This window comes from Paramisgurnus dabryanus, chromosome 4, assembly GCF_030506205.2.
Source record: "Paramisgurnus dabryanus chromosome 4, PD_genome_1.1, whole genome shotgun sequence".
NCBI classification, from domain to species: domain Eukaryota; kingdom Metazoa; phylum Chordata; class Actinopteri; order Cypriniformes; family Cobitidae; genus Paramisgurnus; species Paramisgurnus dabryanus.
In genome coordinates, this window is record NC_133340.1 from 15,809,747 (window position 1) to 15,836,936 (window position 27,190).

Here is a 27,190-nt window from a genome sequence, read left to right on the forward strand (position 1 = left end):
ATGTCATACCTAATGGGTATCAACTGTTACACTGAGCTAACATTACTGTGTAAAATTAATGTATACAATATGAGCTACAGAATTCTTGCCTTGCTGCCAAACCTCTCCGCACAGTTGTTATCCATGCTTGTTGTCTCCCCTCGTATTTAGCAAACCTAAACATTTTATTTTCGACAAAGTGTTTGTTTTAAAAATCAGTTTAGCCTAGGCAAACTGAAAAATAATCAGACTTCAGGTTAGGAAACTCTTAAAAAAAGGGTTGCCATAAAAGAAAACATTTTTGGTTCCTCAAAGAACAAATGCCATTTAATTTATACCGTCTAAAGAACCCTTTTTCACTACATAACACCTTTTGTGAAAAGCACCTTTATTATTAAAAGTGTAGGTTGGTGAACCAAGACATTAAACTCAAAGTGCTTTAAAGGTAACAATAAATCAGTCAGAAAAGGAACAATATACAGAAAACTCTCTTGAAAAAAAAACAAAAGTGGTACACAGAGAGTCCAAATATTTAAAGTTTAAAACACCTTATTAGCATGAGAAGTCCATTTCAAGAAAGTCATCAATTGAAAAGACTGAAAGATCAGTTTGTGAAAGTCATATAACACAAATTATAGTACGAGCCAAAATTCAATAAGCTGTTAAAATATTTGTGCTTGGTCATTTGAAAAACAGCGCTGTACGTGAAAGATCAATGGCCCAAAGTGCGTTTGCTTGCACTTAAAAGATTTTAAAAAATCATCGTACAATTCATCTATGTGAAAAACAGAATACAGAATTACACAGAAAGATATTTAAGCAGAAAAGTAACTTGGCTATATTCAACTGTGAGCAGGGCCATTGTCAGGGATGACAACCAGGAGCACTGTCCAAGGCCCTGTGATGAAGGTGCCAACCCATAAAAATTTTATTAGGGCCTTCACTGACAATCTTAACTCTTATACAACCTTCATTTAATGTCAAAGGTTCAAATACATCAAGTGCTTTTAATTACAGTCACATATTGACGGCTAGAAAAATGGCCCTGACATCTCGATATGATAGAAGACGGTTGAGAATTTATTAAAGCCTGGAGTATAGTTTTTTTTATGTGTATGTGAGCGTCCGTGCACAGTCAAACGCACAGCCTTACAAAGCATAGTTTATTTGACACGTACACATACACAGATGTTCGACGCATACACACTGCGACAAACTGCAGTACCCCCTACATAATACATTCTCATGTATGCGCATGTGCGACCTATGCATACAAAGTACATTTGGTTACAAAAATCCAGTGGTGCGTGTACAGTGCGTGCGTACTATTCTAATGATGAAATTGTATGGTGACCCTTGCGGGCGTGTAAAAAAATGCAACTATACTTGAGGCTGTACTGTCACATACACTCACCTAAAGGATCATTAGGAACACCATACTTATACTGTGTTTGAACCACTTTCGCCTTCAGAACTGCCTTTATTCTATCTGGAACTGATTCAACAAGGTGCTGAAAGCATTCTTTAGAAATGTTGGCCCGTATTGATAGGATAGCATCTTGCAGTTGATAGAGATTTGTAGGATGCACATCCAGGGCACAAAGATCCCATTCCACCACATCCCAAAGATGCTTTACTGGGTTAAGATCTGGTCACTGTGGGGGCCATTTTAGTACAGTGAACTCATCGTCATGTTCAAGAAACCAATTTGAAATGATTCGAGCTTTGTGACATAGTGCATTATCCTGCTGGAAGTAGCCATCAGAGGATGGGTACATGGTGGTCATAAAGGGATGCACATTAGGGGTGTCAACCATAATCGATTCGGCAATGCATCGCAATGCGCGCATGCACGATTCAGCATCGATGCAGCAAAGTGCCATAATCGATTACGTCACTGTTTATTTTCTGGCCTCGAGTGGACAATAAAGTTGTGAAGTTTCAATTACTTCCGGGGGCATAACAACAACAATCAAGATGGCTGAGGCGGAGAGATGACAGTGATTGACGGGTAAATAAAAACGCACCCTTTATATGGGCACATTTCGGATTCTACGAAGTTAATGGGAAACTAGACAAGACTTACGCTGTGTGTAAATTCTCATCTCAGGTATATAATTGTCATTGTCTTAAAGCTGCTAAGCTTCCATTTTTGTTGAGAATAGTTGCACTTGCCTTGTTGTGTACAGTAGAATTCTGATGCATTGCAATGCATCGTAGAATCGAATTGAATAGTTACCTGGTGAATTGTAATTTAATCGAATTGTGAGGGCAGTGCCAATGCACACCCCTAATGCACATGGTCAGAAACAATGCTCAGGTAGGCCGTGGCATTTAAACGATTCCCAATTGGCACTAAGGGGCCTAAAGTGAGCCAAGAAAACATCCCCCACAACATAACACCACCACCACCAGCCTGCACAGTGCTAACAAGGCACCACTGTATTGTGGGGAAAATATTTAAATATTTCACGTTATATAAAGCAATATGTCAAACTCATTAAGGTTTAATATACTATTACGCATATGCCTTTTAGGACAGATTAATAAACTAAATCTGAACTGTACATTGATTTTTAGGACAGTAATTGAGTATTACCCAAGTAATATCAGGTTCAATTTAAATGACATGGACCATACAGATGAATTAGTGTTAATTATAATATTATCCTCCATCTAGATGGAGACATTGAGTAGTCAGATTAAAAGATTGTCATTACAAATAGGACTCATTAAAGTTTATTATACTTAATGAATGTTATCGGCTATACCTCACAATGATACTCCCACTACCTAGAAAAATTGGCCAGTGCCTATTCAATAAAGAAATATTCAATTATAACGGCAGACTTTCATTATAACCTTGAATGCCGAGCATTTCAAGATGCCTGATTAACATACTATAGTGCAATCATTTTCTTAAATAGCAAATTTCTTGGTTTAATGGAAAAGTGCATTTACTGTAAGTGTGCGTGCGTGTGTGTTATGAATAATTTTAAATTCTGACTCAGTCAAGGTGATTTATTAAAGAGATAGAGATGGTGAGAGAGAGAAGCCATACACCATGTACCAACCAATCACTCATACAACTCACACACACATTAAAATGTGAATTTATACCCACTAGTACATGATTGATACCAAAAGAACAGAAATAGTTCAGATGCTTATGTTTACAGAAAACTCGCAGGTGTGTCTGTAATCAATAAATCGTAAGACAGACACTGCTGACAGCCCACACCACATCAAACTAACTAAGAACTCTGAAGTGAGATCTTACATCACACACCTCCACATCAACAAACTCACCTGGCAGGACTGGGCGCAGTCCAAACGGCCCCCTGCTTGGCGATATGCCCTGAACGATGCAGTCGAACAAAAAACTGATCTGTTCTCCTTCTGCACACGCTAGAAAGAAAACACCAGCCCCTGTTGGGAAAAGCAAATGAGGGAAAGTTTGAAAAAAATGTTTTCTTAATGTCCTATGTCGGGTTTACAACATGATGTTTTGAATTCATATTGATATTAATTGTCTGTGGCATTGAATAGAAGATCTGTCTCTGTAATGACCACAATCATAATCAAAGATAATCACCAATGAGGGAACATCATGTCATTTTATCTGTCAGGAACATTAAAGATAAATGAAGGAGTCTTAATGTCTTTGTTCTTTTACTTACTGGCTCCTTGTTTGATTAAATTGATTAGATTTTTGTCTTGTACCCCATTTTATATCACTGGATATCATTTAGAACTATCATTTTATTAAAACTACTATTATAACAATAATTCCCTTTAAAGTTAATTTTGGGGATGGTCGTGGCCTAAAGGCCAAAGTATAGACCATTTTTACGTATGTGCGAGGGTCTGCGTACAGTGCACATGACCCAATTTTCATCATTAGAAAAATGCAGACATACTGTACTTGCACTGACAGATTTTTTAAGGTCATGTATGAGTCTACGTGAGAATGTAGTATAGCCCTGGAGATACATTGCATTTTGTTGCATCACATCTGTGTACACATATGAGTCAAATAAACTATACTTTGCAAAACTATATGCATTTGACCGTGCACGTATGTTCATATACACATAAAAACAGATTATACTCTGGCCTTAATGATTAGAGACTCGGGCTTGAAACCCAAAGGTTCGCGGGTCAAAACATGGCTGCAACTACCATGTAAGGAGACCCACGCAGAGGTGGGTAGTAACGAATTACATTTACTTTGTTACATGTACTTGAGTACATTTTTTGTGTAACTAGTACTTTTAGAGTAAATTTAAGGATAGGTACTTTTTACTCTTACTCAAGTACATTTCTAGTGAAAAAACTGTACTTTTACTTCGCTACATTCGGCGGCGTTACTGCGCTACTTTCAAATGGTAATAATTAATGAATATAATTTTTTTTTAAAGTTTATAGGGCGTGTTCGAAAGTTTCGCGAGACAGGCTGCGTCACCCTTTAGCGCGCGCGACCGCGCGGTCACCGTTTAGCGCTCGCAACCGCGTGTAGATGATGGGAGAAGCAGATGAGGGCGCGTGTGCGTTGTGCGAGATATCGGAGGCGGATCATGCATGGCGGCTTCAAGTTCGGTCTATGTTTTGTATCACTTTAATGGCAATGAAAATAACCTATTCATATAAAAACATGATAACAAACAGACACACACATTCTTTTTTGTTTACTGTTTGCATGTTAAGAGTTAACCGACAGAAAATATCTGTGTGTGTTTGAGATTTTTTCTCAAATTACACGTTATGTGATAATGTACCCATTGCAGGACTGAGATAGGCTGCTTTACTTGTATATAAGCAGAACAATGAGACTTTTAAAGGCTCTCTAAGCGAATCTGCGAGACGTTAGTTATTGTTGACGTTTGAAACTGTTTTCATTTTTCAAACAGTCGGAGCGTAGCTAACTCCTCCCCCTCCCCCTCCCTTCCGTGCTTTCATGAACGCGCCCAACCCCCACCCCCAAATCCTTTTTGTCGTTTATTGGCTGGAATACTTTGTTTTGTTTTGTGATGCTAGGTTTGGCCACTATGTTGATATTGCCGTTTGTGAAGCCTGGGCTGTCTACAGAGATCGCGTTTTTTTACAGTTTGATCAGCGGACAGGCAGCAAGCAGATAGTGAGGAGATGTTTCCGGTATGTAACAAAAAATGTTTTATGGTCTAAAACGCTTCAATTCGCTTAGAGCACCTTTAAGGAGAGGTTTTTGAAAACCCTCCCAAGTAGTCTGAAATTCAGTGCTTTTGTGCTACTTCTCTATCAGATCGGAAGTAACGAGTAACTAACTACTTGAGTAGTTTTTTCATCTAATACTTTTTTACTCTTACTCAAGTAAATAATTAGATTGATACTTTTACTTTTACTTGAGTAAATTTTTGTATAAGTACTTGTACTTTTACTTGAGTACAGATTTTGGGTACTCTACCCACCTCTGGACCCACGGTGTATGTAACGAAGGAAAAAAGCGACTTTGTTAAATGTTAAATAACGACTTTATTCGCGTTAAATAATGACTTTATTCGCGTTAAATAGCGACTTTATTCGCGTTAAATAGCGACTTTATTCGCGTTAAATAGCGACTTTATTCGCGTTAAATAGCGACTTTATTCGCGTTAAATAGCGACTTTATTCGCGTTTAATAACGACTTTATTCGCGTTAAATAACGACTTTATTCACGTTAAATAACGACTTTATTCGCGTTAAATAGCGACTGTATTCGCGTTAAATAACGACTTTATTCGCGTTAAATAGCGACTTTATTCGCGTTAAATAGCGACTTTATTCACGTTAAATAACGACTTTATTCGCCTTAAATAACGACTTTATTCGCGTTAAATAACGACTTTATTCTCGGAATTATATTTATTCTGACTTTTTTCTTGTTAAATAATGACTGTATTCTCACATTTTAATGACTTTAATCTCGAGATGGTTTTATTTTTTATTTTAGCTTGGCCCTAATCCTCCTTCGTAGTATGTAGATAAAATGTCTCATTCAAAGATAATAAAAACAATAGAGTTCATTATGTAAGGTCTTTATACTCCACTGGTAATATTGTTTTGTACATTATATTGCATTTCGGTCAAAAGATCCTTCTAAAGGTCCCTTCAAATTGCACATTTAAAACATTTATTATTTTGACAGATATTTTTCTTTTAGCACTATTTACAAAGCAAAGCCATATGCATATGCACTGATTTAAAAAAAGAAACTAGCTATAACTTTATATTAAGTCTACTGTGTTAGGAGTATAAGATTGTGTGTCATATTTGCCCACACACTTTAAAACGGGCAAAGGAATAAACAGCTAATTATTATGCGACCGATGTTTAAATTGAGCATAATCAACTATATTTATAAATATAAATGTTACAGAAAAAGAGGATTGCGCAGCAACAAATCCGGTTTCTTTGCCTACACCTCCTCCATGCATATGTCAATAGCTAACATTATCTACAAAGCCTCTCGCACCTTTCAAACTAAAATAAGCGCTGCCAACGTACAGAAAAACACAAGCTATCAGAGAGCCTTGAGGTTACAATGGGAAAACTGGCATAACAAAGACTTCAATTACGTCAAGACTTGTAAGTGACTCATCCACAGTCATATTATGACTGCATGTCTTTGTTCGACATGATGAGGACAGAATTAGGTGTCTTTCATGGCGATAAATATAGTCCTGTCAAATCTCTCAAGCGGCACTGTTGGAGACACTGTTGGAGTGGTGTTGGAGTGACAGTCCTATACAAAAATAACCATAACATGCTTAGCTCTTGGTTTCATAATTCATAAACATACTTATGGACTATTTATACTTAAGGCCAACTCTGCGCCAGCTGACCTTGCCCAAATTTCGAGTAAATAAAATAGAGAGTTAAACAAAGAAACATTTTAGAATTTTGAAGTTGGACTGTACACGTATAGTATTAGAACCAAAAATTACCAAAAAATTTTATGTGTACTTGTACGTGTACTGGTACTTGTACACAGACGTTTGACGTATGTGCATTGCGACAGAATGCAATGCATCTCCTGGGCTACATAATACATTCTCGTGCAGGCGCATGTTTGACCTACCTGTACAATGTACGCGGAGTAAAATAAAAACGGCAGTGCACTCTTCTAATGACAAAAATTGTGTCACACCCTGCTCCCTTTTTTTATTGGTTATCTGACAATGCCACCAAGGTAACTGCTAAAATGTGCATTCGAAAATTGCTTACAGTCAGCCACACAATGTCGCAAGCGCTCTTGGCAAACAGAGGCGGCGTTGGAAAAGGACTCGATGCAAACCTGTGAGATAGTCGGGTCTTTTCTGGTCCGTTCGGCAGGATACATTCATTTTAAATTACCCGAGACCCAATGCCGCAAATATTATTCCCAACCCATGTCCTAGACACACAAGAAACTTTTAGACCTGAACCTGCATGGTTCTCGGTCGGACCTCAGGTTTTCAGATTTAAATGGACCCTATAGGATCTCTAATGCATGGGTTCTCGTAAAGTGCGTGGGTTCTTGTACAGTGTGTGTGATGCAAATTCCGTCATCAGAATCGACACTTCGATAGCATTTAGCTTAGCCCCATTCATTCAATGGTACAGTACCACTCAGAGAAAAGGTTAGAAGTGACCAAACACATCAACGTTTTTCCTATTTAAGACGAGTAGTTATACGAGCAAGTTTGGTGCTACAAAATAAAACGTATCGCTTTTCTAAGCGGATTTAAAAGAGGAACTATATTGTATGGTGGAACAGCACTTTTGGGAGTACTTCAACTCGCCTGAAAAATCCGCTCCCCTTCTCCCTCTCATAATGGGAGAGGGAGGGTGTTACTACGCCGAGTCGAAGTACTCCCAAAAGTGCTATTTCGCCATACAATATAGTTCCTCTTTTAAATCCGCTTAGAAAAGCGCTACGTTTTATTTTGTAGCACCAAACTTGCTCGTATAACTACTCGTCTTAAATAGGAAAAACGTTGATGTGTTTGGTCACTTCTAACTTTATCTCTGAGTGGTACCATTGAATGAATGGGGCTAAGCTAAATGCTATCGAAGTGTCGCAGCGCGCACCAGCGCTTACGTGCACGCACTAAGATAATAGAGGGATGTATCAATTCTTTTTAGTTAAGGAAATAACATAGTTAATATTGAAAATGAGTAGACTATTCCTTTAACGCAATGCGCATGATTCGAACGTCTGTGTACACGTACAAGTCAAACAAACTATACTTTGCAATTCGACTGTGCACATATGTTCTCGTACACATAAAAAACAGACTATACGCTGGGCCCAAGCAGTTTAAGATACAGCCTTCAGTATCATGTAACATTTCTTGTTAGAAAACCTTTAGAAGAAACTAAATTGAAATTGTACAGTCTGTAAAACACTTGTTTTACATCACAGTGTTTACATAGCTAAACCTGAATAATATGTAGCACCTCGCAGGAAAAACAACCGTGTAAAATTTATCCGAATTGGCTGACAAAGCACTGAACAAACTCAAACCCGTTTATTCTCCAGAATCAAATGAGACAGCCAACACACTGACTAATTGCACTGCCAGTATGTGTTTTGTCATCGCGTGTGGCCTGTGACATTGTGTCTCGGTGGAAACGGCGGAAACATGGCCGTATTTCCATTTTAATTCACTCCGTCTCAGTGCAGCCATCCGCCGAATTCCACTTATAGCAGTGGGAGGGACGTGACCTTTGTGTGATGGAGACCAATCGGAGCTCACGGCTGTCAAACTGTAATGAGGTGAGGCTAATAGGTACATGTTAAGGACAACTCTATGTGCATCTCAATGTGAACTTGGCAGTGTCAGTATTAATTTATGTCTGGTATTATGGACTACAATGCTTTACAAATTTACCAGAATGTAACCATGTATGAAGTACCTCTTGGTTGCAAATTGGCACAGCGTGCACACTGAAGCCCTTTTAGGGCATTATGACTAAACTAATACACGGGGAAGGGCAGATTTCGTGTGGGCATAGACATGACTTATCCTAAAGCAATGAGGGGTAGATTTGGAGTTTGGCTTCTAATACCCCACTCCCACACACACTCAAGTTGATCCACTTTGCTAATTGCTTCATGCATGCTTCCCACACCCAGATTTCCTGGCATTGCATGCTACAACTGAATTTAGGAGATACCCAGCATTTCATTAATTTATAGAGTAACCAATTAATTTACTGCTTTTTGTGATGTTACATAGCTGATGTTGTATGAAAATTGTATACTGTATAAGATGGACTATAGAATAAGGTCTGCTTTAGAAGATCTGCTGAAGCTACAGAACAGCTGCGGATGAATTTGCCAAAGGGGCAGCTGGTGGATTTCATTGGTGCTAACGCAACGTCTCATACTAAACCTCGTCACGCATTACCACAAATCTGTGTGTGGGTGAACAAAAGTAATGTGTTTAACTGGTTTGGGAAGTATGGAGGAGTGAGAAAATGAGAGGGGTGTACATAGAGAGAGAAAGAGAGAGAGATATTGGGTGTGAGGTTATCTGATTTTCACATTTACTATTGGCAGACCTCTGTGCTACTTTCTTTGGTGTGAATGTAATAAGAGCCAAAAGCAAAAAAGCAAAAGTAGAAGCACTTTCTATAAAAGCAAGGCTTGTATGCAGGGCATAGAAATCATTATAAGAAATAAAATTAAAAGATTCAATTTGATGTCCCTCGTGCTTCCTCACAAACGATCTTTATGTTTTCAGAACAGGAAACTCATGACTTCATGAAAATATCACATCAATATGACAATCAATTCAACAAGGAAAATAACAATTACTTACAGTAGCCACATCTTGTCCCGCCCTCAAAGACAAATCCATTAGGAACGGCGCCGTAACGCCTCAAGTCTGACAGTTTCCATTGACCGATGACAGTTGGGGGGAGGTCTCTGGCAATAACAAGCAAGTTATTGCACAAATGCAGGGAGGCGGGGCCACTTTCTAGTTTGGTGCCTGGCTGGACATTAACACTGAACCTGTGAACTGAAAGAAATCAGAGTTTAAAGGGCCACTAACCTAGGTGTTTTCAGATATATAGTCTCTGGTATCCCTAGAATGTGTCTGTAAAGGTTCAGCATTGTACAATGTTGAACATGGCCATTTGTGGCTGCAATAAAAAATGTGCGGTTTTGTGTATGTCTCTTTAAATGCAAAGAAAGCTTATGTTCTCCTCCCCGTATGCAAAGTATGGGGTGGAGCACTTACACATGTGCTTTGGACTAAATAAAAAAATGGTTAAACTATGCACTTATAAGGCTCATGAGTCTGGGAGCGGTTGTGGATGGGGCGTTATCAGTGTGACATCACATTGATAGAGGATCCCCAACAGCTTGTTTTGTGTGACTGTTGAGGTTTAAATGAGATTATACAAAGAAGAAAATATGGATTTGCAAACACTGGCGACTCATTTTCTGCTAGAAACACAATTAAAAGTGCAGGGGGGCTTGAAATTTCAGACTGTCCTTAAGCAATAAGGAAACAGTAGATTGTAAATATCCATACACTTACACACAATAAAGGGTCAACAAGGATTTAGAATTTCAAATAAACTAAGTAAGGAATAATTGACGACGGGACATTGAAATATTAGAAAATAATGCAAACATTCGCTAAGTGGCCGTTACATCTTGGGTGTGCATTATTTTTCAATAATTCAATGGCCCGGAGTCAATTATTCCACTTATACTATGGTATACCAAACGTCAAGACATCGATCACATGATATATTCAAAGGGATTCGTCCGGTTTTTGTACTTAAATCGTTATTGTGAGTAGGACCATTTCTTCCGCATCTCATCCAGCGGCTCTTTTGCTTGTTCCAAAACATCATTTTAAAGCTGGCAAAGGAGGCTTGAGCCGTTGATAGCATTCTAATGCAGTTATTAAAAGAATAGTCAATTTTCTTAAAAGAAAAATCCAGATAATTTACTCACCACCATGTCATCCAAAATGTTGATGTCTTTCTTTGTTCAGTCGAGAAGAAATTATGTTTTTTGAGGAAAACATTGCAGGATTTTTCTCATTTTAACGGGCTTTAATAGAACCCAACACTTAACAGTTTTTTTCAACGGAGTTTCAAAGGACTATAAACGATCCCAAACGAGGCATAAGAGTCTTATCTAGCGAAACGATTGTCATTTTTGACTAGAAAAATAAAAAATATGCACTTTTAAACCACAACTTCTCGTCTAGGTCCGGTCCTGTGATGCGCCAGCGCGAGCCCACGCAATACGTCATGACGTCAAGAGGTCACAGAGGACGAACGCGAAACTACGCCCCAGTGTTTACAAGTGTGGAGAAAGAGGACCGTTCCGACGTTGTTGTAAGTCGAATTATACTAATTAATGTATTTGTGTCAGTTTATTGTTTACAATGGTCCACAAATGTGCGTTTCATATATGGAACACGTGACCTCTCTACATCACTACGTATTTACGTGAGGTCACGCTGAGCCTCGATTAGGATCGTTTATAGTCCTTTGAAACTCTGTTGAAAGTTAAGTGTTGAGTTAAGTATTAAGTGTTGGGCTCTATTAAAGTCCATTAAAATGAGAAAAATCCTGCAATGTTTTCCTCAAAAAACATAATTTCTTCTCGACTGAACAAAGAAAGACATCAACATTTTAGATGACATGGTGGTGAGTAAATTATCTGGATTTTTTTTAAAGAAAATTGACTATTCCTTCCTACTAATGAAGTTATAAGAATGAGAGCGACAGAGACACAGTGAAAGAAAGAAAGAAAGAAAGAAAGAAAGAAAGAAAGAAAGAAAGAAAGAAAGAAAGAAAGAAAGAAAGAAAGAAAGAAAGAAAGAAAGAGAAAGAGAGCGCGTGCGAGAGAGAGACAAGCTACCTCTGTGCCTCTCTAAACAGCGCTGTTATTGCCTCGGAAAATCGTCTGTCATGTTGTTTTTGTTAGTCCGTTATTACAGTTAACTACGCAAAGTGATATGGAACTGTAATGCGGTCAAGAGAGCTGCCTGGAACTACGTTCGCCATGCGTTTCCCAGAAAATAATTGCACGCCTCAGAACGTTCATCAGCCAATCAGATTCAAGCATTCAACGGACCCATAGTACAAAACATATTAAATTATATAATATATTTCTGCTGGTTGGTAGCTTTCATTTTCTTACAGAATGTATGTTAAATTACTACATTTCAAAAAAATGTCATAAAACTGGCACCTTCAATTTGAGAACCACTGCTTTACAAGCATGTCTGTAGTCACTGACTCATTCATCATGATTAGTGTGGGAGAGTTGGCACACTATGGTATGTTAACCATCTGTGTATTTTTTACTTCTGAAAATGACCTATGGGAAATAGAAAAAGTAAAATTTTCGTTCCCTTTCAATACGGTTCACTTCGCATTGCGTCAGTTAGCTGACGCTATGGGGGAAACTCCTGTTCCCTTTCAATACGGTTCACTTCGCATTGCGTCAGTTAGCTGACGCTATGGGGGAAACTCCTGTTTACTCCGTGACTGAAGCCTATTGGTTAACGTCTGTACAAAGTACAGACCAATGACGTTTGAACCCGCGCGCGGGAGGAACGCGTCCCTATATAAGCGCGGTTCAATCGTCAGGAGCTCATTATTTTCTCCTTCAGCGCGAACCTCTCGCTGCTCCGAAGAAAAAGAAGAAGCCTTACCTCGCCGTTGACAAAAGCCCTGCAGCGGAGTCCAGGCCTAGCGTCTTCCCCTGCCGTTTTCCGGCTGAGAACCGAAGATAGCAGAGTCCAGGTCTAGCGTCTTCCCCTGCCGCTTTCCGGCCGAGAACCGAAGATAGCCTTCGCTTGCCGTGGTACGAGCCCTGTGCAGCGGACACACGCCTGACGAGGTCTCCCCTGCGGCCGCCCGGTAAGATCAATATTTTTAATATAAAGCTATAAGCTAAAGAGCAGGCGCTGTTGTAATAGCGTCCAGCACAGCGGCTCGGTGAGCCTCTCTGCTATGAATTTCCTCCGAGCGCGTTACCGGTCTGGCACCTCCCACGCCGGGACCGCGCTTATGCTTTGGTTGTCTTATCCATGTTTCGTGCTCCCCCTGCTGTTCCTCTCTCGCCGGGATGAACACACGGCGAGCCATGAGACTAGATGGATGCATAGACAAGCACACACGGACTAACCCCCCCTGTGTTCTGTCACACCGCAACCGTTCATGCTTACAGAGTCCCTTCGCTCCTCTTACATTCAGTGGCGAGATCTCTGGCACATATATTAATCCCCCGAGTGCATCGGGTGATACCGTCACGACGCATGGCTGTTCTGTCTGTGTTGCTGCTCCCCTCTGCCGTTCCTCTCTTGTTGAGATGAACAAGCGGGGAACCGTAGACCTGGATAGATGCATACGACAAGCAAACACGGGCGGTCTGCCCCTGTCTCTGTCATAGCACAGCCACTCGTGCTCCACGCTCGCGGAGTCCCTCGCTCCTTTCCCCACAGTGGTGAGGTCTCTTAACGGCTTAGCTAGCACGCGGTATTACGGCTCGCTGCCTCTAAATGCAGCTGTCCAGTGTTCAACGATTACAGAGCTTCATGCCCCTCCCCTCCTGGAGCGGCGCGATCTCATTCGTCTGCTCGATAGGGCCGATTCGCCGCTATTGGAGCACCAAGAACACTCATTATAAGAGAGCTTCATGCCCCTCCCCTCCTGGAGCGGCACGATCTCATTCGTCTGCTCGATAAGGCGGACACGCCTCTATTGGAGCGCTAAAACACTTATTATAGAGCTTTACTGGCCTGAGCCGATCTCACTTCAGATAGCTCATTCTTTGTCTGCCTGGTAATTTCTCTCTGGTTTAGACGGAATCAGAGGCAGAACGAATTTGTTTATAATATACTGAGGCCCGAATACCTCCCTTTATTCAGTCCCGTCCTATATCAGTGCGCTGAATATTGGTACATTCTTATATACCCGGTTTTTCTGCCCTTTTAATAAACGGCAAAACCGCGGGCCTCACGGCAGACTTCCTCTCTGCGATGGGTTCAGTCTGACATTAAACCACCTAGACATACTACCCTGCTCCGTGAGCCGTTCGGTCACCGTCACTACTGAGGCTTGTGCACCTGAACGGCTGAGCTCTGGTCTCCGCAGCACAGCTGCATCAACAGAGAACGAAACTGTCTGGGAGAAAAGGGGTTATGTCGCGCCTCGGCTGGACTGCCCTGAAATGTTTTCTGTGTGCTGTTTATCCAAACATACTGTGTAATACTGTCGGCTATGCGACCTCACTATAGTGGCGAACGGTATTTAATTCCTCTAAAAAGAGTAATTTCCGTGCTTACTATACTGTGTTTTGACACCCACGGTTGTACGGTGTCTCTAAACACTTTATCGCCTTACTGACAAGCAATCAGTAATACGCACACACGGCCCGCTGTCCATAATTCTATCGACGCTAGCCGAAAAAACCCCGGTTTGGCCATATACTGTGTATTGACACCCCACGACTGTACGGTGTCTCTAACACCTTTCTGCCAAATTCGCTCGCAGCCCACCTCAGTTTCTCCGCTACGATGCTGATGGCGCAAACGAGCACGGTCTTACGGCTGTTATTCTCTCTTCCTAGAGGAAGGACAGCCTCAGACTTTTGCATGGCTCCATGGCATGGCTCCGTTTGAATCGCGCCCTCTCCGGACGGCCACTCAAAGGCTTACAGCCAAGCGGTTTATGACGTTTTTCGGCCATATAGCTGATTTATATTAGCGGATCCGAAGACGCTCACACCTCCGCTCCAATACTCGGAGATATTAAGGGTAATATCAACCTCAAGTGAGCTTGCTACCCGCCACAATAAGTTTCAAAGCTTAAAGCGCGCGCACAGTCAGACGCGCGCGGCATCTCGTTTAAGACGGGCACACGTACCCCTCTAACGAGCCTCAGAAAGCTGAATATCGTGGCATTCTGTTCATAAGTCCACTTCAGTTTGACTAAGCAAAGGTCCCGCCCCGAGCTGACGGCCGGGAAGCTTGCTTAAGTTACACACGGCTGCATGAAGTGCTGTCATTACGAGCTAGCCCAGCATTTGCTGTGGGTTGAACACGCTTTACGACGGCAATCAGCCTTCGGCGCGTGGAACGCCGTTTGTCTCATATAAATCACCTTGTACTGTGAATACGGTACATTAAGATGATGATTTAGCACTGCAGCACTCTCGACCGTGTTATTGTGATAATGCGGTCGGGCAATCTACGGTGGTTTCATTATTTACCGAACCAGACTGAGATCTCGCCCCCTGAACAAGCTGACGAGTCATCTCCTTTATAAACTCATTGCATCGCTTTATAAGCTATGTTCAATCAGAGTGATACGCATCTCATGCTTAACTACCAATATTAACCCATTACGATGGGCGTGCGGAGATGGCATCCGTGGGACACGACCTACATTACGTGCCTTATGACACATTGACACAAGCTGCTAGGACCCCTTTCACGAGGCGTCCTTATGCAAAGTCTGATCCATTCTGTCTAGTGACATTTGAAAGTCAAAACCCCCCGCGAATCGCCGGTGGAACACTTTTCTCCTCACTACAGAGGCACGGCGGCTCTCTCCCCTACCTATATCTATGTGGCCGTGATAACAGCGAACCACGCTTTTACGACCGACCATTCATTTAATTCACAAGCCTGTCATCTCTCAGATGCGGACGGCGGCGGTAACAGCGAACCATGCTTTTACGGCTGGCCATTCACTTTATTCATAAGCCTGTCATTTCTCAGATGCGGACGGTGCCCGAGGCACAGCGCTCTGGAACTGTCCAAGGTCCTGTATGACACATACGTCTGACGTACATCAGACGATCAGCTGTTCATCTGCGTCACAGATCACTCACTAGAGCACCTGTCAATACAGGCTATTTATGGATCGTTGACGTTATCACCTCCCGTGACAATTATGCTCACTTGTCTTAGAGCATGGGCATGGTCTTAGAGGTTTCTCATTGACAATTGTGACACGGCCGGCTGGTCCCCGCCGTCCACGTTGTCAGTTTACAGCTTCGACATCCCTGCTTCGCGCACTACTGAGGTTTGTTGCATTAAAGGTGCGCCCATTAGCTAACCTGTATGCACGATATGGTTTTTAATTATATGCGTCCACCGTGCGCTTAGAGAAGCTCACATGTACACGCTATAACATTTTGGTATACAATAAGATGCGCTTGGGAAAGCTCACCTGTATACACAGCTGTGTTATGCTTTGTGACACATACATTGTTGTTCATCTGTGTACGTTCACGGTGCGTTGGGTGCCCACCGTTACGTTCATCAATCATATCTGTACACATTCACGGCGCGTTCTGTGCACTGATTTATCTATACGCATTCACGGTGCACTGAAGAGTTCACCCGTGTGCGCACAATTTATTATCAGAACACATGACGGCGCGCTCGAGAATCTTGCCGGCCTGTGCATTATAACACTCTGATTCATCTATATGCATTCACGATGTATTCAAGTGTTCACCTGTGCCCGTGCAATTTATAGTCAATACACATTTACGGCGCGCTTGGAAAGCTCACCGATCTGTGCACTATAATACTACCTATATGCATCCCGATGCGCTCGAGGGTGCACCTGGGTTCACACTATTGTGGTATCTGTATAATCCCACGCTACGAACCGTTCTGCCGCATATTATAGTCAGATCGGCCGTTCGTGAGCTGCGCAGATCACTCACTACGTATGTCTGTTGCTAACAGTGGTTATTTAGATGGATCGTTGAAACCATCGCACTGGCTCACGCCCCTCTATGAGCTATGTCCTATATAGAGCCCACTCTGTGCGAGTTTGGCTTCTTCATGAACTTGGTCTACAGGGGTATCTATATCTATATTTGATATCTGCTACGCGGCCGGCTGGTCTTCGCCGTCTACGTTGTCAGATTGTACAGCTTAGACGTCCCTGCCCTACGAGCGCAGGTTCTCTCGGCTCAATCATGCACGCTCATGCGTTTTATGTGTACACCACGGTGCGCTCAGCGAGCTCACCAACGTGACTCTGAATTTACTTATCTCGCACAGCCGCGGCGCGCTCGGTACCTCGCCGTCTTGTGCTATGTTATGTGCCCCCGGTGCGTTTAAAACCCCACCGTGTGCGCGTCAACAATTTATATGGTGCTTACACATTTGCTTTTAAAGCTGTGAATATGCCGGGTATAGGGCCACACGCAGTGTCTCTCCGGTAAGGCACTTCAGTACGTTGTGTATGCACGGCGTGATGGGATTACGTTCCCCCATAGCGTCAGCTAACTGACGCAATGCGAAGTGAACCGTATTGAAAGGGAACGCTTAGGTTACTCACGTAACCCCGGTTCCCTGAAATAACGGGAACGAAGCATTGCGTCTCTTGCCGTGCTACAAACGTCTACGCAGCGAGTGTTATTCGGCTGCGCGCTTCAGTCGAATATAATGAGCTCCTGACGATTGAACCGCGCTTATATAGGGACGCGTTCCTCCCGCGCGCGGGTTCAAACGTCATTGGTCTGTACTTTGTACAGACGTTAACCAATAGGCTTCAGTCACGGAGTAAACAGGAGTTTCCCCCATAGCGTCAGCTAACTGACGCAATGCTTCGTTCCCGTTATTTCAGGGAACCGGGGTTACGTGAGTAACCTAAGCGTTTCCATTTCTCCAGGAAACTTAACCAATAGAAAATGTGATTACTGTTAAATTTTTTATTTCTCATCCATTAATAGATTCAATATTTTATTCACACACATGGGTGGCACTGAAATGCCCCTTTCATTCGCTCTGTCTTCAGTATGGCCTTCTTTCTGTCAGACAAAACAAGAGTTTATTTGGCAATGCCAAGTCATTCTATAATAAATTGTTGTCGCAGGAGGCAATTCAATTTGTTAACTACACCTTATACATTTGATACAGAAATCTGTTGCTTGGTATATACTTAGTGCTGCTGCAAAGCTTAAGCTCTAATATACAACACTACAGAGATCCCGAGTCAAACAGTATGCTGATACTGAGTTTTGTATTGTTTTTTCTTTTTATAACTAAATTAGAGGTATATAACGACAGTGATACGACAGTGATTATTCAGACTGATATCTGCTGATACCGTAAGTTTGGTGGTTATATTAAATTGCATTAACTATATTCTAAAGATGAAATTTCCTGAATGTAATTCATTCATATAATGACCATTAATATTGAACATTAATCTAGTGATGTTTCTTTATATTTTTTATACACAGAGCTCAAAGTCATTGCATTTTTCTGTTCTCTTTTGATTAACAGGTTATATCGACCATGACTATCGGCTGTTTTTAAACAGATAGCGTGTAAAATTGCGTTTATTGACCGATGCCGATATATCGGTGCATCTCTAATCAAAATGCATTTCATGATTTAATACTAGGGACTACCTGCGTTTCACCATCCCACTGATAAATGCATTTTGGTCTGTTTGAAGAATGTAATATGTTTTTATCTCTTATGGAAAACAATGGGCTTCAAAATCAATAAATATCATTACCATGTTTAACATAAACTTTTAAGGACGTGTTTGTGTGTGTGTGAGACCATAGCTTATTTAGGAAGGATTTATACTGTCTGACAGTAGGGAGGTCACACTGAAGACCGAGCAACCTCGATCAATCAGATAAAAGGAGTGTTTCAGGGCTGCCCATATGTGTGAATGAAGTATTGAATCCATGAACCGATTTGTAAATGCCAAACAAAAAATGAATAATCAAGCCCTAATCTCATTTTCCATTTTTCAAACTAAACAGAGAAATGAAAAACGAGCCGCTTTTACATTTTGCCACTTTCCATATCATAAGCTCCCAACACAAGAGTCCATCTATCATTGTTCAGATTGCCCTAAAGCAAAACAAATAAACAGACAAACAAGGGGCCTGAAAATCAAGGGGGTCTCAAAGCAGAGAAGACATCTGTCATCCAGAATTTCAAGCCAACAACGGTCAAATTCAGTAAGTGCTGCCAGTTGAGTTTTATTTTTTTAAGTTCAGAGTAAAATGCAAATAGTTTAAAAATTCAACAAAAAAATTTCATCTGTTAAAGAAATAAGCTTAGCATTCAACGTTGATTTGAAGTCATCTGAACCAGCTTAAAACTCAGATATATTTTTTAGTACATGATACTTTGTCAAGCGCATGTTCTATCTAGACAAACAGAGATCTTATGGAGCGTCATACATCACAGGGTCCCAATTATAACTCTGCTGCTGAATGCTACGCCGAGAATTCAAGGCTGTGACTTGAGTCAGGCTTCATAAACGAACACGTAATAAAAGAGTCGGCGGTTGGGTGTATGTGTACATCTGTACGTGTTTCTCATGGGTGTATGGGATTAAGAGACTCAGTAGCGGTTCTGAATCAAATGGCGGCACAGATCAGGCATGACCCCCCATGGACGCGTAATATATTATGTAATGCATGCCTTTGTTTGCTAGAGAACAACACTTCTTTCTGTGATATCATACAGCTAACTGCTATTTCCATTAATATTTAATAGGTCTTTTACAATTGCATTTCAGTGGAAGACCTGTGACCAGTTTTACTTTGTGAATTAGTTCATTTGACCTGTACTGGCTTCTGTCAGATGGATTTTTTTATCGGCAAGCTGCTTACCCCATTTCTATGGTGCAGAAGGAAACTGAAGTGAAAGTGGGTGGAGAATTACAGCACAGGGAGTAAGAGATTTATAGCAGCTCTAGAAAAGCCATATAAATCACAATTCATTTTTAGTGAGAGGTGGGCGAGCAAAAGGGAGTCAAGGTGCTATCCGGTGAAACTGTAGCGATTAGGGAAAAAGAAGTTTAGATCACATCTGAGACCTGAGGGGGAAGGACAGTTTATATTGCTTATGCCAGCATCCATCAGGGAACAATAGACCTTTAATACAATAGTTCACCAAAAACTAAGAACTATATCAGTCATTCATTTACCCTTACGTCATTTCAAACCAACTCAAGTCAAAAAGACTTTCTTTTCGGCTCTCCAAGCTGAATTTAAATAACGTGTAGTCCATGTGACTATGAGCCCAATATGCATGTTCCAAATCCATACAATGGCATTGTGTCTGTCTGATAGCTTTTATAACCTCGGATTGGCATGACGTTGGTAGAAGAATGATAACAGAATCGATGAAGGTCTCTCTATGGCTCTATTCATCTCAACAACTCAGACACGCAGACTCTTCTCTCACCTTCCCCAAGGCTGTAGCGGATACGAGCATCCCAGGCCAGAAGAGTAACTTTGTTGTCAAAGCCCAGCATGACAGACTGGCTCAGGCAGATCAGACTGAGCACATAATTCACTCCATCAAACCCCTGAAGAGCCTCCAGTCCACAGATATCCCTCAACGTGGCTTGACTCCTTTCCCTTTGTCCTTTGCTTTTTTCTCCACGTTCCTTATACACCAGCAGGGACAGGCAGTCTGAGACAGATTAAAGATTCACATTAACATTAAAGATTCACTTAACATAGGTTAATGCATTTATAAGGTTAAGTACTATGGCAATAATATGTTTTCATGGTACATTAATAGGATCAAGGTATTCTTAAAAGTAAATTACATTGGAGTACTACGCAAACACAATACAGAGACATGAAATAAAGCTTGAGCATTCATTGTGAATGTCACAAACTTTCTTAACCAAATGAAGAGGAACTAAATTTGGCAAATTAACAATTATACTGTAAGGCAATAAAAAGCCTACTTTTCAGCTACTGTATACCACATGTTTTATTCAGGTAAGGTGGGTTTACTCGCACAAAGTTGACCATGACAGTGGTTTTGATATCTTGCTATGTATTTTAGTATTGTAATAAAACCTTAAAAGAGAACAAATGTTTATTTTTCCCATTTTAAAATATTTTGATGGGTCAACCTAATATTGTCTTAATTGGACCCCTGCTGTATACTAAAACTTGGTAACTGCATTATCATGCAGAGCCCAATATTGCAAAAAAGTAACACATGCAGTTGGGACAGTTATGAGACATAAAATATTACAAATATTATCAAATATAAAGCAAGGCATTAAGCTGTACCCTAAATTGTGACCCTCTCTCTAAAATCCAGGCTAAAGTCTCCTAATCGTGAGGTAAGGTGCAGTTTGATTTTACTCATTGATTTTAATCTTTGACATGGCCTTACTCAGTCAATATTAGAGACATCAACTAAGGCTTTTTAAATTTTACATGAAATGTTCCTTACATTTTGATTGTTTTATGTAGAAAAAAAACTTTAGCTGGGTTTTACAGACGTGGTAAATGTATGGCATGAGGTTAATTACTAACGCGGTGAGGCTATGTTTTCGTGCACCTGCACAACGTACAGTCTCTCACACGAGCAAACTCACTAAATAGCATAGCTGCCAACTCTCACGCATTCGCCGTGAGACTCACGCAATTGACCCCATTCTCACGCTCTCACGCCACACATCCATTTTCTCACGCAGGCTCGTGCCCACCATTTAGATTCCCATTGAGTTTAATAAAAGACATTAAATAATTTTATAAAAATACCTAACTGTAAATACTGTAAAACGCCTATCTCTATCTGGCGTGCCTCAAACAGCATAAAGCGCTCGTCAAAGTCAAAATGATGCGAAGGCGAATCAAATCAAAGAAGGTGGAGTTATTGTCTACAAATGCCGAAGCGCCAGCTACAAACTACAGAGAGCGAGTGCGCGGCTGCGCGATGGTGAAAGAGCAACGCACGATGTAAGTAGCTAAAGCAGTGCTCACAGTATTGACACTTTTATATTTTAGCGTACCTTCACTGTCTTATGTGCCACCACTTCTCATGGTGCTGGTACTTTGCTGCAAAGAGTCAAAGAGCATTTCACTTTATGTGGCGCTGCGCAGGAAGTTCGGCAGGGAGGACATCAGAGTACCGCGAGAGCAAGTCGAAATGTTACAAAAGGGTCCGCCTTTACCTTTGCTATCGCGTGACTCTGATGTCATAAGCCGATCAGTCAGCGCCGCACCAGTCGAACACACAAAGCGTCAAGGTCTGGATGAAAAGCAGAGAATTGCCCGGATTCCACGCACGCAGATACCCTCAGAAAACAGCAATTTTAATCAACCATCACTCGCGTCACGTGTGTATGTTTGCAAGCAGTACAAGCCTGCGTGATGTTTGCGGTGACAGGTTTTAATAAAAGAGAAAAAGGTCAATTTATATTTGACATCTATAAACATCAATATATACGAAATATAATTATATGGTCTTGACGTACACATTATCTCTTGCTTTAGTTTAATATAAACTACTAATTTGGTTTATTTGATTGTGACAGTCCTCTATCACCAATCACAAATCATCACTTTACGCTTCTCTTTCTCACTGGATAAACTGAATCAAAGCTGCTGTCATCTGCAGTTATACATTTTACAGAGACCAGTATTCATTAGATTTTAAGAACTTTTTTGGCACTTTTATCAGAAGGAAAGCATAAGTGTATAAAACAATAGTAAAGACTCTAATCTCAGGCATTTAAACTCAGTAAAAGCTTTTATTTCAATTTAATTTCTAAAATATGATTCGATTTGTATTGAACCATTTTAACGCAGTCTTTTCCAACTTTTTAACACAGAAATAGCTAAAATCCACACTATTATCAATTGGCAAATGGTTAGGACTTAATAATTTTTTATATACCACAACACCCCCCCCCCCCCCCCCAAAAAAAAAAAAAATCTCACTCCAAGCTGAACTCAGAAGTTGGCAGCTCTGAAATAGTGTGAACAGCTGTGATAACATGCAGATCAAAAGACACGGTGATCACTAAAAGCAGCTGGAGACCAACCTTTTAAACAATGACAGCTTCCAAAAATGGCACGTTAAGTACGTGTACGATCCTGGCAACGGCAATGTTTATTTCATAAACACATAAGCACTTTACAGGTGCGTTCGACTTCATACGGCGCAGAACTACCGCGAGAGCTAACTGAAATCCGTGTATTTGAATCGCTCTCGCGGTAGTTTGATGTCATGTGGCAATCGGCCTGCGAGGAGCGGCAATCAGTCAAAAACACCTTACATTTGTTTTGTTAACAAACTATAATATTTCTAAGGATAATATTATTAATAATATATTACATTTTACATTATACTTTACTGATGTTTTGTCTTATAAATATTCAAAAGCCAGAGCATTGCCATCAAAAAAATATATTTTCTGCCTATATAAAATCCATTTTAACCTATTTATCTACATGTTTATTTAAAACCACGAAACACCAAACCATCCAAACAACATTCTTATGTTCATCGTAATAAAAAATGTTTATTTATTATTATTTTCATTTTATGATATGCTGTTTTTTAACTTGTGTTACTCTCCCTGGCCACTGTTATTGTTTGTTATAGATTGGCCTATGTTTAAAAAAAATATATAAAATAAAATGGCACTTAACAATTAAACATCTTGCTACATTGTACAAACTACATTGTAGATGGTCTAGGAACAGCGCTTGCGACACCGTGACACGTGCAACGAGAGTGTCATTCCCATGTCCCACATAACGACCGTGCCAAAGATTCTCACATACCATTACATAAAAAACAACCGTGATCTATGTGAGAGCGTCACTCATCAAAAAGTACTTTTGTGCAACTAAAAAGCAATTTAAATCTATCTTACTACTTCAACAATGTTCAACAAAAGTAAATAACGTAAATATAAACCATCTGCGTAATTACCTGCTACAGGCGAAGGTTTTCGTAGAATTACCCATCTGTTTTTCCACTGTAAACGCAGGGAAACAAACAGAAAGAAACATAAACACTGATTTTATATACAAACACAGAAAGAGTTGAGTACTTTACAAAACGTTAAATGCCAGAGAAAAGTAGTTTGCGTAGCCTTTAGGCACCTTTTTCCCCTCACGGAGTCTGACTTGTCCCTCTACGACAACCGTATCCGTCATCTTGTGTCATGGTTCCCGACAGCTGTGTGCGGTCCGCGGCGGTGAGGGGTCACTTTCAAAATAACCCCCAGTACTGACTACACACGCACATGTACTGGCCCACCCTCTGAACACAGACCCAGACTACAAGTAAAAGGTTTTAACAGTTGCTCATTGGGTCAAAGTGGCAAGTTAAACGGTGCCAATTGAATTTACAACACCTGTCATGCAAGCATTCTCAAGTCGTACACAATCAAATGGTTAAAGAGAAATTTAAATATACAGTGGCCAAAAGTGATGTCCAATTATTTTGTAATTAATGTTTTCGTCGGTTGTTTAAATATATTATTAAAGATGTATAAATCATTTATGCATAGTTGTACGTACGTGATCGTGACCTACAAGAGAATAGCGTTTTTAAACAGGAGGATCAGCAAAATATTAATAACTGATAAATAATGTATTTTATAATGTAAACTGTGTAAAAAAAGCACGTTCCCCGATATGCTGTAGTTTGCATTTTTTCCCTACTGAAAATTCCAGCTAAAATTAGCATAAGCTGGTAGTTGGTTTAAGGTGGCAGTATACTGGTTTAAGCTGGTCCTCCCGGCCTTTCAGCCTGATCAGCTAAGTCCATCTAGACCAGCTTAAAAAGTGACCAAAACACAGCTAGACCAGCTTGCTACACCTGCAAAACCAGCTAAAACCAAGCTCCGAGACCAGCTAAAACCAGCTCACCAGCTTATAAGCTTTTTCTGTAGGGTTGCTAAATCTTTTCCCATCTTGTACCATATTCCTGATGTTTTGATAAATTAAAGGCATAGTTCACCAAAAATTAAATTTCTGTCATAATATGTTATTACAAACATATATATATATATTTGTTCTGATGAACACAAAGAAAGATATTGTGAAAAAAGTTTGAAACCAAACCAATCCGAAGACCCATTGACTTCCATAGTATTATTTTTTTCTACCATGGATGTCAGTGGAGCTTCTGGTTTGGTATCTTCCTATATGTTTATTAAAACAAGGTACTGTATACAGTTTGGTAACAACATAAGGGTGAGTAAATTATGACAGAATTTTCAATTTTTTGTGAACTATCCCTTTAACCAAACAAGAGGGGACATTGAAAGCAAACTCTCTGGACATTACTTGGCCACTAATGTAGTCATACATGGCAATGGGAACCAATCACAAAAACCTTCAAAAAAAAAAAAATAATAAAAAAAGTAAGAAAAACTATTAGTATTCAGCAAGGTTGTTATGAAACAACTTGGGTACCAGTGGGGGTGTAATTGGTAGTTGTACATTGAAGTGAAATGTGGGTCATTTTGCACCATTTTGTATTTGGTAGCTATCACTATGCGTTTGCCTAAAGGCACAACAACAAGTTTACCTCACATCAGTTCATATCCCTGATGTCAGATTTCACATCTCCTGCAGAGAGCATTTTATCTAGAAGCTTTTCTCATATCTCAAACAACCTGAGAGCATAATATTTATGCAATTACATTTATATAGCATTTATTTAGGTGATGTTTTTCTTGAAATTGTACATAAGTGGCAATAAACAAAACATAAAGTAGATGCAGTATGCTATAGACTGGACATAAATGGGATTTGCCTCAAAAACAGAGATGGATCAACATAAATACCCTATACATACACAGTAGGGTACACCGTGGCACAAAGTTTCATTCAAAAAAATATTTATAAGTTATATTATTCATTTTTTACACATCACACACATCTCTGATACAAAGGAACACTTTTTGTTTGTTTGTGGGTACTACCGTTATCGTACAATTACATCGAAAGTGACAGGAGTGCAAACGTTACAACTTACCCCATAAACAGACGGTTTGTTGCTAAACCTGCTAGTAATTTTTGTTTAGCACAAATAATTCTGTCTATATACTAAAGGTGGATATTGTTTATATATCTGCCTATAATAGATATCCACACATTCATCCATCCATGATCCTTCATCTAACCATCCTTGTGTTATGCATATGCATATAAATAGATGTTTTTGAAAGGGCTGCAAATTAGGACACAACATATTTATTTTTCAGTTATTTCCACTGATATTGTATTAACAGTTATAATTTTGTTAAATAGTATTTACATTGTTTTCATTTCATTATCATTGTATACTGGAGGCTTAGTTGTAACACTGTGTTACTAAGTTACTAAGAGTTGCTGACATGTTTCAAAGTGGTGTTATGTATAAGTTACAAGAAATAATATAAGGTTGGATTTGGTGACTTGCACACCCAACTTAAATCGAAAATAAAACATAAGATGAAGAAATTTACTTTCATGCCTCCAAAACACTCTTTGTTCAATATCTTAACCAAAACCCATTAAAACTTCACCAACTCACAGGATATCATCTTCTGACAGTAAGAGAAAAAGACCAAAAGCACAGAATACTCAGCCCTGTAGAAATATGTAAAGCAGCCTTGTTAAAATTAACCCTGTGTTAGTTTGTGCCCACCTCACCCCTACTGCATCACATGGCAACTATTGACCGACAAAAGTAAACCATCAACATGATCTTAAGTGGTTGTAGCTATAAACATACATTGGCTTTAATACTTATAGAGCCGAATACATAATAATTTAGACCAAGAGAGCATTTAAAAAGAAAACTTATGTAAGGGTGTTCGCAAAAGTAGGAGACTTTGTTCAGCTTTGTGTTGAAAAATCATCCACTTTCATGTATTTCTCTAATGGAGAGACCAACAAATAGACTTAGACAAGCAGTAAACTTTATGGAGGGATGAAAAAGTAAGGGAGAAGAAGTGCCTGACAGTATTGACTAGGCCAGGATGTAGTTTGATAAAGAATTAAAAGCAGTGGGCACCGAGCCACCGGCAACAGCGTAAGCCCGAAACAGCATCTTGAGCGCTACTGGCAGGAACATCAGCAGAGGTGTAACATGAGAGAATTTTCAGAGGTTAAAGACCAGTCGAGCTGAAGCATTTTGGATGAACTCCAAAGGACAAATAGCAAATTGCTGGTTAGAGGGATTGAAGTTTCTATAGCTGCCTGGACGAGGAAGACAGAAGACCAGCGGCTAAAGATGAATCTGATTCGGCTTTGGTGGAGTATGAAAGAGCGAATGCAGCTGCCAAAAAGAAATGAGAGCGGTGCATTTTAAACTTTTCACTCTTTAGTGAGACCGGCCAAATGCATTTTGTATGAATAATGTTGTTTTTGTTAGAAAACAAACTAAATCTCAAACAAGTCCTAAAAAG

The 27,190-nt window shown here is 40.2% G+C and overlaps 1 protein-coding gene across 3 annotated transcripts in view; it reads right to left on the reverse strand.

Moving 5' to 3' along the window:
* dok7b (docking protein 7b) overlaps positions 1-24,033 on the reverse strand; it is a 49,873-nt gene extending 25,840 nt beyond the window's left edge. For all 3 annotated transcript variants that reach the window (XM_065295619.2, XM_065295618.2, XM_065295617.2), the window contains exons 1-5: positions 23,889-24,033; positions 23,716-23,761; positions 20,209-20,439; positions 9,805-10,005; positions 3,289-3,408 (exon numbers count right to left, since the gene is read on the reverse strand). In XM_065295619.2, the coding sequence (XP_065151691.2) occupies positions 3,289-3,408; positions 9,805-10,005; positions 20,209-20,439; positions 23,716-23,761; positions 23,889-23,942 (652 nt within the window). In that variant the 5' untranslated portion in view covers positions 23,943-24,033. The remainder of the gene's footprint in view (positions 1-3,288; positions 3,409-9,804; positions 10,006-20,208; positions 20,440-23,715; positions 23,762-23,888) is intronic.
* Positions 24,034-27,190: the final 3,157 nt, after the last annotated feature.